At 41.4% G+C, this 16,816-nt stretch overlaps 1 protein-coding gene across 1 annotated transcript in view; it reads right to left on the reverse strand.

The window, feature by feature from the left end:
- Nucleotides 1-4,502: 4,502 nt before the first annotated feature.
- The window catches only part of BMPR1A (bone morphogenetic protein receptor type 1A), a 68,055-nt gene continuing 55,741 nt past the window's right edge, over nt 4,503-16,816 (reverse strand). The window contains exons 7-12 of the mRNA XM_058187562.1: nt 16,219-16,363; nt 15,212-15,404; nt 13,627-13,924; nt 9,249-9,424; nt 6,656-6,786; nt 4,503-5,377 (exon numbers count right to left, since the gene is read on the reverse strand). Coding sequence (XP_058043545.1) covers nt 5,252-5,377; nt 6,656-6,786; nt 9,249-9,424; nt 13,627-13,924; nt 15,212-15,404; nt 16,219-16,363 — 1,069 coding nt within the window. The 3' untranslated portion in view covers nt 4,503-5,251. The remainder of the gene's footprint in view (nt 5,378-6,655; nt 6,787-9,248; nt 9,425-13,626; nt 13,925-15,211; nt 15,405-16,218; nt 16,364-16,816) is intronic.

Here is a 16,816-nt window from a genome sequence, read left to right on the forward strand (position 1 = left end):
ATCCGGCAGGTATGTTTCCAATGGAACCTAATGACTTTGAAAATTACTTTCAGATCTCTGCACGGCACATTTACACACATACAAAGAGCAAGAAATAAAAGCACTCTGCTTACTGCATAAATAATTTCCCTTTTCAAACAAACAAAAAAACAACCAACCAACCAGCTATGGCACGGTTTACAGTACAAGATTACAGGCACTTAAAAATGATCAAAGCGATTCTGCGGTTTGATGTGGTGGACTTGGGTCTTCAGGAACAGTCCTGGATATTGATTTTTGATCTTTGCATCAAACTTGAAAGAAAACTGTGCCCAAATTTATAAGGGCTGTTTGATTTTGGGTCGTCCTTGATGCAACACAAAAGGAAGGTAGGAGTAACTCTTCTTCTTCTGGATCTTGAAGGCATCGTGACAAAAAAGAACCGGTAGCTTTGCACAAAATTGAATGGCTTCTTAAGTACTCCAAACATGGGAGAAAAATTCTGGCACAACGTTGTAGAAGACTTAAGGGACTTTCCAATTACTTAAGTATCCCAGACACACAGGCTATTCCATCAAGTCCTGGTTAGGTAACATCAAGGTAGGAGACAAAAAAGCTTGATTTAGTTCTTTTCTTTCGTTGCTGTTGCATTCATTTAACTTAAGGCTTTCACAGAAAGCGCAATCAATCTGAATGTTCAATTCAGCCCTAAAGAAACCGATGAGACTTAAAAACTGGGATGAAAATCTTAATGCAGCTCAAAAAAAAAAAAAAAGACAAGGCCATCCACGCGTGAATCAGATGCGCAGATCCCACGTTCTTATTAAAATTTTAATATTAGCAGCCTGTAGAATTAGCGAGGAAGTGTGGGCTGAAAGTCAGATGTCCCCTCCTGATCCCACCAAACCTGCTCTGGGGTTGAGTGAACAGCTCTTAAGAGTCCCAAATTCACTCTTCTGTGACATTTCTTTGTCAAATTTTAACATCTTGCGATTCCACCATCTTGCCCAGGGTTTTCTTAATCCTCAAGGCGGTCAGTCTAGAGGCTGGGTTGTGGGCCCAGCATTCGCACATTAATTTCAGTATGGCTCTTAAACACTGGAAACAGAACAGAAAAGAAAATCTCATAGAAAGGAATACACCGAAATAATATTAACCAACCAACATTGTAACATATACTAGCCCCATTATGCCCAATTTACAACTGGTCACACAAAGAAAAATAACATCAGGTCAAGCATGGGAAAACTCCAAAGTAGATGAATTGACTAGGAATTCCATAATAATAATGGAATTCCTGGGCTTAATGAGAGAGAAGCACAGATGAAGAAAGGAATGAGAAAAACCAATGCCAGAAAACTACCAACAGAGGACTACATAGCATAGATTAAAAGATGAAACTACTGTAGAATCCTTTACTTTGAAGTTCACTACTGTAATATCCTTTACTTTGGAGTAAAGGATAAATAAAAAAAACAGACGCAATAATAATACAAAGAGGCAAAGAACACAAAAACCAACTTAAGAAGGTATCTTTTTTCCCCCGCATACCTGATCTAGTAATCGGGTATGCATACATATACTGAGAAACCAGATTTTAGGCAGTAAAAGCATTTTAAATATCTGCTCTTAGTATTTTAAGACAAAACAGTGCTTTACATGTATGGATAGTCTATTGGCAAAAATATTAACAAAGTAACCGAATTTAAAGGTGTCCTTTGACCATTATTATATTCAAAGCGCTTTGTTGCTGCATTAATTATTCAGCAAAACGATTTCTCGGAATAACATGATATGACTGAGTGCTCCAGCATGGTGGATAGCATTGTTTTGTTTTGTTCTAAACTTGAAAGAAAAGCATTTTTCTGTCTACACTAAACTTGTAGTCCTGGTGGATGAAAAGATCCCAATCAGAAGCCAGCCAGAAGGCATGGCATCTTTTTGTAAGCAAAAAAAATAAAATCTGCCATTACTGAGATTTCATTCCTTGCATAGCGCTTAAAAGTAAAGGTAAATGTTCCCTCGCATGTATGTGCTAGTCGTTTCTGACTCTAGGGGCGGTGCTCATCTCCGCTTTCAAAGTCAAGAGCCAGCGCTATCCGAAGACGTCTCCACGGTCATGTGGCCGGCATGACTCAACGGCAAAAGGCACACGGAACGCTGTTACCTTCCCACCAAAGGTGGTCCCTATTTTTCTACTTGCATTTTTTACCTGCTTTCGAACTGCTAGGTTGGCAGAAGCTGGGACAAGTCATGGGAGCTCACCCCGTTATGCAGCACTAGGAATTCGAACCGCTGAATTGCCGACCTTTCGATCGACAAGCTCAGCGTCTTAGCCCATTGAGCCATCGCATCTCTTATTGCGTGGTGCTTACCTCATCGCTATTCCATCGATTTGACACCCCCGGGCGCAGATGCTTCACGCAGACCACCTCTCTCATATCCTCGAACGAAGGATCACTCGGGACCATATCGTAATAGGGCAGTTGGTATTCTTCGACAATCCCTGCAAAAATTCACGGCCGCTCTACATGAGTTATGCTATACAGTCCATAGAAAATGTGCCTTTTATTTCAAGCTGCAGTTAAACTCTCACAGGCTCAATTTCCCCAGTTTGGAGAATGCTGTGGAAAAAAAGAGAGCCATTTGCAGCTTTTTCTATTTCTAGAGCAAATCCAATCAGTCCCAAAGAACGCCAGGAGAACAGCACTAGACAGCCCACCTGCGCTCCATTCTGTTTGCATCCTCCTTCTTGTGCAGAGGGTGTGGCAAAATATACATAAAATTGCCTCACAACTAGAGTTAAAACAAAGCACTGTATAAAAGGCCCTCAAGAATGAGATTCTGGAGGCTCCAGTGACGTCACCCTCCTGCTGGGTGCTCAAACAGAGCACTCCGTGTTAGAAGATTGTAAAAGTCAGTGAAACAGAAAATAAATCACTGTTCACTGAGCTTAGCATAATCTCTGGGTGAAAGAGATTATCAGAATTGTGGAAGAGTGGCAGGTCTGACAGGGGGTTTGCTCTTAAGAGCGAATTTTCCTGGATTTATGACCCCACCGAATTCCACTCCTTCCAACTTCAGCACGCCCCTGTTTTTATCAGGGAAAAGGAGAGGAATGTTGCTTCTGCTCTAGAGAACTTATTAAATTGATTGATATTCCAAGCAGACGGGAATTTCACAAGCGTTCGAACTTTGATGTAGAATCAGCACGGCAAGTACCGACTCCCTTTTTGAAATTTGAAACCTTTCTTTGTCTTTGATTAATTGACTTTTAAAATGGCGTCTAAAAGTGAAAGTAAAATTTTTTAGTACGATGAAGCAGCGTTACTTGTGGATTGTTACAAACGGAGTTTTTTTTATACTGAAAGGAGGGAAGGAGAGTTATTAAGTTTGAATTCCTGATTCTTTTGAAGACAGAATGGCAGCTAAACCTTTAAAGCCTTCTGGAAGAAGGGGATCTGAACCAAGTCTTGAGGAAATATTGAAAGAACAATTAAAACTTTCTGAAGATAGGCAAAAGAGATGATGGAGAATTTTAATGCAAAAATAAGAGAAGATATTCTTATGGCAGTTCAAGGACTGAGTAAAAAATTGAAGGATTGGAAGTGGAAATGCAACAGATCTCTCAGTCAAATAAGTATTTAGAAGATGAAATGAAAGGTGTTCAGAAAAAGTGGATCAAAATGAAGATCAGGTTGTGATATTACAATATAAACTTATGGAAGGAGCTCTTAGAATTGTGGTATGCGAGAAGAGCGTGGAGAAGACTTAAGAAAATTATATCAGAAGCATTGGCTGAATTTATTGAAGCGGACCCCAAGAGGTAGCTTACCAAATTGATAAAATATATAGAGTTAATTCTTGGATTGCAAGACAGAGAAAGCTTCCTCGGACATTGTGGTTCATTTTGCGAAAAGGACTATGAGAAATCAAATTCTGCAAGTTTCATATCAGACAACTTTAAAAATTGGAGAACAGGAGTTGAAGGTGTTGAAAGAGATTCCTTCAAAGATGTTAAGAGACAGGAAGCAATTTGCTTTTTTTACACAAGAACTTAAAAAACATCAGATTCAATTCAGATGGGAGGTGCCAGTTGGACTGACACTATTCTATCAAGGAAGGAGATATAGAATTGACACGGTTTTAAAGGCAAAGGATTTTCTTTCTACAGTTTTGAAAGTCGAAATAGAAGTGATAGAAAACTTCAAGAGACTCAAGAAGGCGTGGTGACCCAAGAGCCTTTATTGCTGCCAGTATTAGAGGAACCACAAGAGCAAAGGGTGACAAGAGGAGCCCTTAAGCGTAAAGAAGAGCAACAGTCTCAAAGTAAAAGTCAGGATCCCATTATGGAAGCTGTGGGAGGAGCTAGACGGAAGATACCGGAGGAGGAGCTTCCGTTGTCTGCTTCAAAGCTTCAGGAGGCCAGTAATGGCAAATAGAATCTTGTCATGGAATGTTAATGGCTTGAATTCAGCTCAGAAAAGAAGGAAAATATTTCACTACTTGAAACAATTAAAATGATCAAAGGGATTCTGCGGTTTGATGTGGTGGACTTGGGTCTTCAGGAACAGTCCTGGATATTGATTTTTGATCTTTGCATCAAACTTGAAAGAAAACTGTGCCCAAATTTATAAGGGCTGTTTGATTTTGGGTCGTCCTTGATGCAACACAAAAGGAAGGTAGGAGTAACTCTTCTTCTTCTGGATCTTGAAGGCATCGTGACAAAAAAGAACCGGTAGCTTTGCACAAAATTGAATGGCTTCTTAAGTACTCCAAACATGGGAGAAAAATTCTGGCACAACGTTGTAGAAGACTTAAGGGACTTTCCAATTACTTAAGTATCCCAGACACACAGGCTATTCCATCAAGTCCTGGTTAGGTAACATCAAGGTAGGAGACAAAAAAGCTTGATTTAGTTCTTTTCTTTCGTTGCTGTTGCATTCATTTAACTTAAGGCTTTCACAGAAAGCGCAATCAATCTGAATGTTCAATTCAGCCCTAAAGAAACCGATGAGACTTAAAAACTGGGATGAAAATCTTAATGCAGCTCAAAAAAAAAAAAAAAAAGACAAGGCCATCCACGCGTGAATCGTATTGTGTGCGCAGATCCCACGTTCTTATTAAAATTTTAATATTAGCAGCCTGTAGAATTAGCGAGGAAGTGTGGGCTGAAAGTCAGATGTCCCCTCCTGATCCCACCAAACCTGCTCTGGGGTTGAGTGAACAGCTCTTAAGAGTCCCAAATTCACTCTTCTGTGACATTTCTTTGTCAAATTTTAACATCTTGCGATTCCACCATCTTGCCCAGGGTTTTCTTAATCCTCAAGGCGGTCAGTCTAGAGGCTGGGTTGTGGGCCCAGCATTCGCACATTAATTTCAGTATGGCTCTTAAACACTGGAAACAGAACAGAAAAGAAAATCTCATAGAAAGGAATACACCGAAATAATATTAACCAACCAACATTGTAACATATACTAGCCCCATTATGCCCAATTTACAACTGGTCACACAAAGAAAAATAACATCAGGTCAAGCATGGGAAAACTCCAAAGTAGATGAATTGGCTAGGAATTCCATAATAATAATGGAATTCCTGGGTTTAATGAGAGAGAAGCACAGATGAAGAAAGGAATGAGAAAAACCAATGCCAGAAAACTACCAACAGAGGACTACATAGCATAGATTAAAGGATGAAACTACTGTAGAATCCTTTACTTTGAAGTTCACTACTGTAATATCCTTTACTTTGGAGTAAAGGATAAATAAAAAAAACAGACGCAATAATAATACAAAGAGGCAAAGAACACAAAAACCAACTTAAGAAGGTATCTTTTTTTCCCCGCATACCTGATCTAGTAATCGGGTATGCATACATATACTGAGAAACCAGATTTTAGGCAGTAAAAGCATTTTAAATATCTGCTCTTAGTATTTTAAGACAAAACAGTGCTTTACATGTATGGATAGTCTATTGGCAAAAATATTAACAAAGTAACCGAATTTAAAGGTGTCCTTTGACCATTATTATATTCAAAGCGCTTTGTTGCTGCATTAATTATTCAGCAAAACGATTTCTCGGAATAACATGATATGACTGAGTGCTCCAGCATGGTGGATAGCATTGTTTTGTTTTGTTCTAAACTTGAAAGAAAAGCATTTTTCTGTCTACACTAAACTTGTAGTCCTGGTGGATGAAAAGATCCCAATCAGAAGCCAGCCAAAAGGCATGGCATCTTTTTGTAAGCAAAAAAAATAAAATCTGCCATTACTGAGATTTCATTCCTTGCATAGCGCTTAAAAGTAAAGGTAAATGTTCCCTCGCATGTATGTGCTAGTCGTTTCTGACTCTAGGGGGCGGTGCTCATCTCCGTTTCAAAGCCGAAGAGCCAGCGCTATCCGAAGACGTCTCCACGGTCATGTGGCCGGCATGACTCAACGGCAAAAGGCACACAGAACGCTGTTACCTTCCCACCAAAGGTGGTCCCTATTTTTCTACTTGCATTTTTTACCTGCTTTCGAACTGCTAGGTTGGCAGAAGCTGGGACAAGTCATGGGAGCTCACCCCGTTATGCAGCACTAGGAATTCGAACCGCTGAATTGCCGACCTTTCGATCGACAAGCTCAGCGTCTTAGCCCATTGAGCCATCGCATCCCTTATTGCGTGATGCTTACCTCATCGCTATTCCATCGATTTGACACCACCGGGCGCAGATGCTTCACGCAGACCACCTCTCTCATATCCTCGAACGAAGGATCACTCGGGACCATATCGTAATAGGGCAGTTGGTATTCTTCGACAATCCCTGCAAAAATTCACGGCCGCTCTACATGAGTTATGCTATACAGTCCATAGAAAATGTGCCTTTTATTTCAAGCTGCAGTTAAACTCTCACAGGCTCAATTTCCCCAGTTTGGAGAATGCTGTGAAAAAAAAGAGAGCCATTTGCAGCTTTTTCTATTTCTAGAGCAAATCCAATCAGTCCCAAAGAACGCCAGGAGAACAGCACTAGACAGCCCACCTGCGCTCCATTTTGTTTGCATCCTCCTTCTTGTGCAGAGGGTGTGGCAAAATATACATAAAATTGCCTCACAACTAGAGTTAAAACAAAGCACTTTATAAAAGGCCCTCAAGAATGAGATTCTATATTATCCCAGGTTGTTCAGATGCCACTTTTAGTATTTAACAGAATAACAGAAGAAGACCTTGGAGGTCTTCTAGTCTAGTCTAGTCTAACCCCCTTGCTCAAGCAGGAGACCCCATACCCTTGAGGATGAACCTGTGGCATGCAGCCCCCTCTCTGATGGCACACGAGCCCTTGCCCCAGTTCAGCTCTGCTGTGCATGCGCACGCGCCTTCTGCCGGCCAGCTGGTCTTTGGGTCTCTGTCGCAGATGACATTCTGCTGCTGTGCACACATTGCATTTTAGGGATTCGGGCGTCTGCATGCTTTAGGCACTTGGTCCGGAAAAGGTTAGCCATCACTATCCTACACCATTTCTGTCGTGTCCCACTCCTCCGCTGACGGCCGGGTCAGGGAAATCCGAATCAGGCTTGCCTCTGCAGCTCTGCCCAAAGTCCTAGCAAAGTCCTCAGAGCAGGCAGGAGACCAGTAAGTGACTTCAGCAAGATAAGTTCGACTTTGCCTGACTCAGAGACTGCCAGAAAGCAGATCCTTTATATAGGCCATGGGGTGTGGCTCCATGACTCAGCACTCATTAAGGCCTGCCCCTCCCTTCCTTCTGTTGCCTCCGCCTATCCAGTCTTCTGATGCGAGGGTCACTCCAATCAGCAGCTGTTGGAAATAAACTTTCCTCAGGCTCACATGCTGTGGAGGAGGGGGAGGGGTCTAGCTGCTCCGTTTGCCTGGGCATGGAGCCAGGGCTGGGGCCGGGGGGTGCTCCCTCCTCTGCAGCCTGCTTGGGCATGGAGCCAGGGCTGGGATCGGGAGATGCCCCCTCCTCTTCAGCTTGTCTGGGCATGGAGCCAGGGCTGGGGCCGGGAGGACATTCTTCAGCGTTCGGAAGCAGATAAGCAGACCCCGGCTGCGGTGAGAGCAGGCAAGACACAACAATTTCAGATAAATGGCTGCCCAGTCTCTTCTTAAAAGTCTCCAGTGATTTGGCACCCACAATTTCTGAAGGCAAACTATATCACTGGTTAATTGTTCTCACTGTCAGGAAATTTCTTCTTAGTTCTAAGTTGCTTCTCTCATTTTTTTATTATTTGCATTTATATCCCGCCCTTCTCCGAAGACTCAGGGCGGCTTACACTATGTCAAGAAATAGTCTTCATCCATTTGTATATTATATACAAAGTCAACTTATTGCCCCCAACAATCTGGGTGCTCATTTTACCTACCTTATAAAGGATGGAAGGCTGAGTCAACCTTGGGCCTGGTGGGGCTTGAACCTGCAGTAATTGCAAGCAGTTGCTGTTAATAACAGACTGTCTTAGCAGTCTGAGCCACAGAGGCCCCTAATCATTGATTAGTTTCCATCCATTGTTTCTTGTCTTGCCTTCAAGTGCTTTGGAAAACAGGTTGACCGCCTCTTCTTTCCGGCAGACCCTCAAATATGGGAACATTGCTATCCTGTCACCTCCTTTTCACTAGACTAGACATATCCAATTCCTGCAACTTTCCTTCACATGTTTTAGTCTCCAGGCCCTTAATCCTCTTTGTTGTTCTATCGCAGCGATGGCTAACCTTTTTCTCTTCGTGTGCCAAAAGTGCGCACCATAATGCAATGCACCCCTGTGCATGCCCCTCCACATGTTTGTGAGTGGGATTTAAATTTTTTTAAAGCAACCTACACCACTGGGGAGGGGGGTGGGCTTTCTGCCAGGCTCCGGAGGCTTTCTCTGAGCCTCTGGGAGGGCAAAAACGGCCTCCCCCAGGCTCTGGAGCTCCTCTGGAGGTCGGAAACTGACCTTCTTCTGAAATACGCATGCCACTCTTCTTGCGAATGCACACATGACCCCCTACACATGCGCGTGACCTACGTGTATGCACGTCTGTCTCCCACATGCGCCCCACCCCCTGCGCATCCTGAAAATCAGGTGGCTGGTGGGAGGCACGCGCGCATACACGGTGGACTTGAGGTAGGTGATTGCTTGCATGCCCTCAGAGGGCTCTGCATGCCAGCTGTGGCATGCGTGCCATAGGTTCGCCATCACGCCTCTATCGTTTATTGCAAAAGGATTCAGGCAAAGAGGAACACAGAAGGTTCTGTTTGCAGAGGGGTTTTTGTTTGGTTTTTTTTTTTACCTCCTGTGATGCATCGTCGAGCCATTTCCCAAATGATCAAGCCGAAGCTGTAGATGTCTGCCATGATGTATGGCTGGAAATGATTCTTATTCAAAGTTTCATCCAGGACTTCAGGGGCCATGTACCGTTTTGTGCCCACCCTCGTATTTATAGGAACATCGACTTCATTTGTATCACTAAAAGAAGGCAAAAGATATGAAACAAGGTAAGAGAGGACAAAAGACAATGCAATTATGGTAATTATCATAGAGAACATTTATGATAGTAATGTTTTCATGCAAATGCACCGAGATTAAACTAATTTACCAATGAAGAACATTTTCAACTGCCTGCTTCCAAGACCGAAATTATACTAATACGGTTACTTCTCGAGCATTAATGGAACAGTATTACTAAAGATTCGCCGTTGAAAGGATTTCTTTATTGTAATGGAAATATTTGAAGCTGCCAAGGAAGAGCAGAATCAACACCGAAATATTGCCTTTTGATTTGAAGCCAGAGATATTTTTAAATAGCTTGTGTTTTCAGAACGTCAGTCTAGATACCTTTTGACATTAATGTTCTGTCTCAATTATTCTTTTCATGTGTGTTTTACGAAGAAAACACTGAATTGTCTTTCATTATTTTTAAAGGCTGAGAGCCTGTTCTTCTGATACAAGTCATCCAAGGGAAAAAGAATGCTGTTTAGATCTGTGGGCAAGCAATCTAACCACAGGTTAGATGCATAACTTTAAACCCCTGTGTTGCTCTTATTACAGGAAACGTTCATCGGCTGAGGGGGGACACCTGTCAGGCCTGGAAGCCATCTTTTATGTTGGGCCTTCAGGCCTGCCATATTTTCTACTGTGGGAAAATGGGGGGGGGGGAAATAGAGTATGCAGTCAAAATAACATTCCTTTCTCAGAGAGTCAAGGACGCCTTGCCCTGGCACCTGGAGTCGGATGATTGGGAGGTGTTTCTAGTTTGGACACTGGATGATTGGATCAAGTGATGGACTTGTGGGTGCTAGGCAGGGACTTGAACTTTCACTTGGATGGGAGAAACCTGGAAGCTTTCAGATTCGGGTTTTCCCAGATGTGCCAATATGACATCTCTAATACAATGGAACTTTGAGGAACTTCTAGCCTTGTAGTCTTCTTTTGTTGGAGGTGTAATTTGGAACCCTGACATTTGGTATGAATTGTTATCAGCTGCTGTACCAAATGACTCAGAAGGTGGTGAACTCTCCTTGGCTTGAGACTTATGAAACTACAGTAGTGACCAAAATTGTGGAAACCTTTTGGGAAAAATGTATTTTCTAAAACTAGCTAATAACACTTTTTTTTTTTGAGTAATACCATAAAATTATATATCAATGGAAAGATAATTTAATTATTATTATTATTATTTATTATTATTTATTAAATTTTTATACCGCCCTTCTCCCAAAGGACTCAGGGCGGTGTACAGCCAAGAATAAAACACAAGATATATACAATGAAAACAACATTTAAAACATAGCAGATTATAAAAGGCTGATAATTAAAATTTAGATTTAAAATTTTAAAATATTAACAAAACCCCAAATTAAAATTCAACACTATTATGCCAGTCCCGCTTGAATGAATAAGTGTGTTTTAAGGTCACGACGGAAGGTCCGAAGATCAGGCACTTGACATAGGCCAGGGGGAAGTTCGTTTCAGAGCGTCACTGCCCCCACAGAGAAGGCCCTACTCCTGGGGGCCGCCAGCCGACACTGTTTGGCGGACGGCACCCTGAGGAGACCCTCTCTGTGAGAGCGTACGGGTCGGTGGGAGGCAAAGGGTAACAGCAGGTGGTCTCGTAAGTACCCGGGTTCTAAGCCATGGAGCGCTTTAAGAATGTAATGTAATAACTTTTATGAAGGATTTGCTATTAGAATAGCAGTTACAGTATAAAGAAGAAAAGTGAAACACATAGAAAAAACGGGATATACAAAAATGATCACCATGTCAGTTAATACTTTGTTGGGTAACCTTTAGCATTACGTCTTCCCATGGAGTGAACCAAGTCTTTTAATTCTGCAGCTGTTATGATGTGAAACCAAGATTGCATGATTGCTTCTATTAACTGGGTGTGATTGCTGGGTCGCTTCTGACTAACAAGTTTCTTTAGTCAGCTCCATAGATTTTCAATTGGGTTAAGCTCTGGGCTATTCCCAGGCCATTCCAGCAGTGGAATAGGATTATCTTGAAACTCACACACACAAAAAAAGTGGTGTTATTAGCCTCAAAAAAAACACACCAAAAACACTTTTCCCAAAAGGTTTCCACAATTTTGGCCACTACTGTAGATGTCACCTGATGGGGACTCTATTGCACTGGTCAAGGTGTTGGCCTAGATGATCTAATAGTAACAGTATAAAGAGTTAGAAGGAAACTTGGGAGGTCTTCTAGTCTAACCCCCTGCTCAAATAGGCAATCCTATACCATTCCGGACAAAGAGTTGTCCAACCTCTTCTTAAAATCCTCCACTGATGGAGCATCCACAACTTTGAAGGCAAGTTTTTCTCCTGATTAATTGTTCTGTCAGGAAAGTTCTCCTTAGTTCTAGGTTGGATCTCTCTTTAATCTAAAATGGACAGCTAACATCAAAAACATCGTCAAAAAAGGACAACAAAGACTGTTCTTTCTGCGCCAACTCAGAAAGCTCAAACTGCCCAAGGAGCTGCTGATCCAGTTCTACAGAGGAATTATTGAGTCTGTCATTTGCACCTCTATAACTGTCTGGTTCGGTTCTGCAACCCAACACGAAAAACACAGACTTCAGAGGATAATTAGAACTGCAGAAAAAATAATTGCTACCAACCTGCCTTCCATTGAGGACCTGTATACTGCACGAATCAAGAAGAGGGCCGTGAAAATATTTACAGATCCCTCACATCCTGGACATAAACTGTTTCAACTCCTACCCTCAAAACGACGCTATAGAGCACTGCACACCAGAAGAACTAGACACAAGAACAGTTTTTTCCCGAAGGTCATCACTCTGCTAAACAAATAATTCCCTCAACACTGTCAAACTATTTACTAAATCTGCACTACTATTAATCGTTTCATAGTTCCCATCACCAATCTCTTTCCACTTATGACTGTATGACTGTAACTTTGTTGCTGGCAATCCTTATGATTTATATTGATATATTGACCATCAATTGTGTTGTAAATGTTGTACCTTGATGAATATATCTTTTCTTTTATGTACACTGAGAGCATATGCACCAAGACAAATTCCTTGTGTGTCCAATCACACTTGGCCGATAAAAATTCTATTCTATTCTATTCTATTCTATTCTATTCTATTCTATTCTATTCTATTCTATTCTATTCTATTCTATTCTAATGATTTTTTTTATTTATTTACATTTATATCCCGCCCTTCTCCGAAGACTCAGGGCGGCTTACAGTGTATAAGGCAATAGTCTCATTCTATTTGTATATTTACAAAGTCAACTTATTGCCCCCCCCCAACAATCTGGGTCCTCATTTTACCTACCTTATAAAGGATGAAAGGCTGAGTCAACCTCGGGCCGGGCTTGAACCTGCAGTAATTGCAGGCTGCTGTGTTCTAATAACAGGCTTCTACCCATTACTTCCTGTCCTGCCCTCAGGTGCTTCAGACAATAGGTTGACACCCCCTTCTGTCTGTGGCAGCCCCTCAAATATTGGAAGACTGCTATGAAATCACTCCTAGTTCTTCTCTTCTCTTTTTTAGATTAGACGTACCCAGTTCTTGCAACCATTCAACCTATGTTTTATCCTACAGCCACCTAATCATCTTTGTTGCTCTTCTCTGCACTCTTTCTAGAGTCCCAACATATTTTTGTATTGTGGAGACAAGGATTGGATGCAATATTCCAAGTGTGGTCGTACCAGTGCAGCATAAGTACTAACACTTCATATGACCTTGATACTACCCCTATGTTGATGCACCTCCAGGCTTCCTTATATATATATGAATATTGAATTTTCTTTATCGGTGCCTCTCAACCTTAGCAACTTTAAACTGTGTGGACTTCCACTCCCAGAATTCCCCAGCTAGCAAGCTGGCTGGGGAATTCTGGGACTGGAAGTCCACACAGCTTAAAGTTGCTAAGGTTGAGAAGCACTGTTCTCTAGCTTCAAGCCGCGGTGGCACAGTGGTTAGAGTGCAGTACTGCTGGTGACTGCCTGCAATTTGGCAGTTCGAATCTTACTAGGCTCAAGGTTGACTCAGCCTTCCATCCTTCCGAGGTCTCACCCAGATTGTTGGGGGCAAGAGGCTGACTCTGTAAAACCACTTAGAGAGGCCTGTGAAAGCACCGGGAAGCGGTATATAAGTCTAAGCGCTATTGCTATAAAAGGAGGAATTGATCGTCTACCTGTTAAATTTGACAGCGAGGCCCAAATCTGCAATGCAGCAGGTCCCGTTCCTTTTGATCAAAATATTTTTGCTCTTCAGGTCTCGGTGAGCAATAGCAGGCTTGCCTTGGGTCCCATAAATTTCCGTGTGCAGATGGCAGAGACCACATGCAGCAGAATAAGCCAATTTCAACAAAGCTCTGTTGTCCAGCGTGGTATATTGGAGGAAATCGTACAAGGACCCCTTTTCGTGGTAATCGGTGATTAGGTAGAGATGAGTCCAGGAGCCTGTGCCTTTAATGTCTGCTGCGATGAACCCTGCAGAATTTGGAACAGGATGGGGGTTAAGTGCTTTCCATGAATCATTCAACAAAAAGCAAATTTAGAGATTAATAATGAATACATTAAAAAGCATTTTGGAGACACGAGGCAAGCTTCTTCACTCAGGTAGCTGTCACCCAAATCTAGTTATTCAGCTTTTAGGAGAATAAAAGGCAAATGCTGCCCGTAGCAATGACTGGCGATTCATTTTAAGACAGCTCATTTTCCCTATTTTTGAGTTTCTGATTTATATTTTTCATCGCGTTGATTCCAGGTTTCCTGATGTTAACAGGTGAAAAAAGTGAAATATGAAGGTTCCCCCCACCCCGCAGCCCCCCTTTTGGACATATCAAAATGTTATCTTCATTGAAACACTCTGAATTTTTTCAACTATACATCTTTTGAGGGATTTCTTGCATGCACAGCCTCCTCGCAGCATCTCAATGGGATTTAAATCAGGGATTTGACGTGGCCACTGGAGATCTTTCTTTCTTTCTCTTTCTTTCTTTCTTTCTTTCTTTCTTTCTTTCTTTCTTTCTTTCTTTCTTTCTTTCTTTCTTTCTTTCTTTCTTTCTTTCTTTTTCTTTCTTTCTCTCTCTCTCTCTCTCTCTCTCCCCTTTTCTTTCCTTCCTCTTTCTCCCTTTTCTTTCCCCTTTTTCCTTTCTGTTCTTTTTTCAGCCGTTCCTTAACGAATTTATTGAAATGTTTAGTGTCTTTGTCATGTTGCACTTGATTTTAATTTTAAGTATCTGAGCTAGTGATAAATATAGGAGTGTGCTTACTTTTTCCACATGTGAAATTTGCAGTTATGTTTATTTAAACTGTAGATCGGAGCGCAAATTGTAAATGTTGCATGATCTTCTGTTACATATATCCCCTTTATCAATATGATTGAAATGAAGAACTAACATTTGTATGCTGATAAACTGAAAAGCTAAAAAAAAATTAAATGGAGTGTCCTTGCTTTTTTTCAGCAAGATTATATAGAAATTACACACTTTACTAGCTGCAAATCCAATGGAATAAATTGGCTCACTCTGAATTTTAGGAATATAACCGGCGATACTAGGAGTTTTCATCTCATCTAAGTTTCATTTTACTGGAGAAAATATTTCAAGCCTTAACAACTGACAATGCAAATGGAATTCGGTAAAAAAACAGAAAAACACCCTGACACCTTGGAGAAAACTTTTTGTCATCTTTTCATATTCTGCTAGAAATGTTGCATTATGTATGAAGTCTTTTCAATAACAACACAATCACAGCATGAGCCTCGTTGCTTACCGAGTATATTTTCATGGCGCATAAGAACTGTCTGGTAAATCTCCGTTTCCCGAAACCAGCTGGCTTCTTCGGGGGTGCAAAACACTTTCACGGCTACCCTTTCCCCTCTCCATTTACCCATCCAAACTTCACCGTATCTCCCTTTTCCAACCTGCTGGATCATCTGAATCTGTTTGGCAATCGTCCGTTGCACCTGACAAAAAAGGGGGGAAAAAAATGCACCCGAGGATTTTCAAGCTGCGGATGAAATGTTACAAAAAGGAGGTGAACTAAAAAAAGCAACATGACCTCTTTGAGGATTTCCTAGATTAGGCACTTAAATGGTTCGTTCAAAAACAGCTATCTTTTAAACTGAAGCACGTCATAGCTGAAAAGCACAGGATTGAATCATGCTGTAACAACACGAAATTCTTGGAACAGAATTAATTTTGCTTGTTTTTCTTTTTCAAGAATGCTTTAGGCCATAGGAGAAGGAATGGCAGAGCCAGGGGTTGGCGTGAAAAGAGGATCAGCCTAGCATCCCTAATTAGCCACAAACAAACTAAGTCCAACCCCCTTCTGTGCTGTTGAATCTTACCTAGCTCTAACCAGGTGCTGATTGCTAGTTGAGAAGATTCCTGTACATGGGTTATTAGCAAAAAATAAAATAAAAAAATCAGTTCAATTGATAAAATCTGAATCTTCATGCCTGGACCTCATCCTTCGTACTGACAGAAACCTGGATATGTCTGCTATAAGAGCCAGGGTGGCGCAGTGGTTAGAATGCAGTACTGCAGGCTACTTCTGCTGCCTGCCGGCTGCTTGCAATTTGGCAGTTCGAATCTCACTGGCTCAAGGTTGACTCGGTCTTTCAACCTTCCGAGGTGGGTAAAATGAGGACCCAAATTGTTGGGGGCAATAGGCTGACTCTGTAAACCGCTTAGAGAGGGCTGTAAAGCACTGTGAAGCGGTATATAAGTCTAAGCACTATTGCTATAAATCACATAACTCTTAAACCACGGGCTTACCAACAGAGGCAGTCCTGAACCACTGCCAGAGCTGATCGACTGGTCAATAAGATCCTTTAATGATTCTCCAGTTGGGATAAAGGCCTCATCCTGCTCCAAATCACGATTGTAACGTCGTCTCTTTGCTACCCCTTTGCAGTAATGCCTGGAGGAAAAACGGATTCAAATTCACGGATCTTGATTTCATTCATGACATAAATTCCAATTTGTCAAAAGTACAGTAATTCCAAAATTATAGGCCACAGACTTTCTCCATTAGTGATTTCTAATTGTTCATTTTATGCGATTGTTATCTGCTCGAAACAAAAATGAATAACTGAACAGAGAATTTGTGCCTCACCTCGAATGCACAGTTTAAGTATAAGTGATAAATGAGCCCCCTAATTTCTATATCTGGATAACAATATAATATCATATAAATGTATTTTCTTCGTCTTAGTATGGAGCTATTTAACTGAGATCGAGCTAAATAACTGAAGCTAAATTAGATGAATTTAAATCATCCTAGATTTTCTGAAAATATTTTCAGGATCCCATGTAAGATTATATGATGTAAAGGAATATATTAACCATAAACATTAAATGTGCAGATAGGCGA

Source organism: Ahaetulla prasina, chromosome 6, assembly GCF_028640845.1.
Source record: "Ahaetulla prasina isolate Xishuangbanna chromosome 6, ASM2864084v1, whole genome shotgun sequence".
In the NCBI taxonomy this organism is placed as follows: Eukaryota; Metazoa; Chordata; class Lepidosauria; order Squamata; family Colubridae; genus Ahaetulla; species Ahaetulla prasina.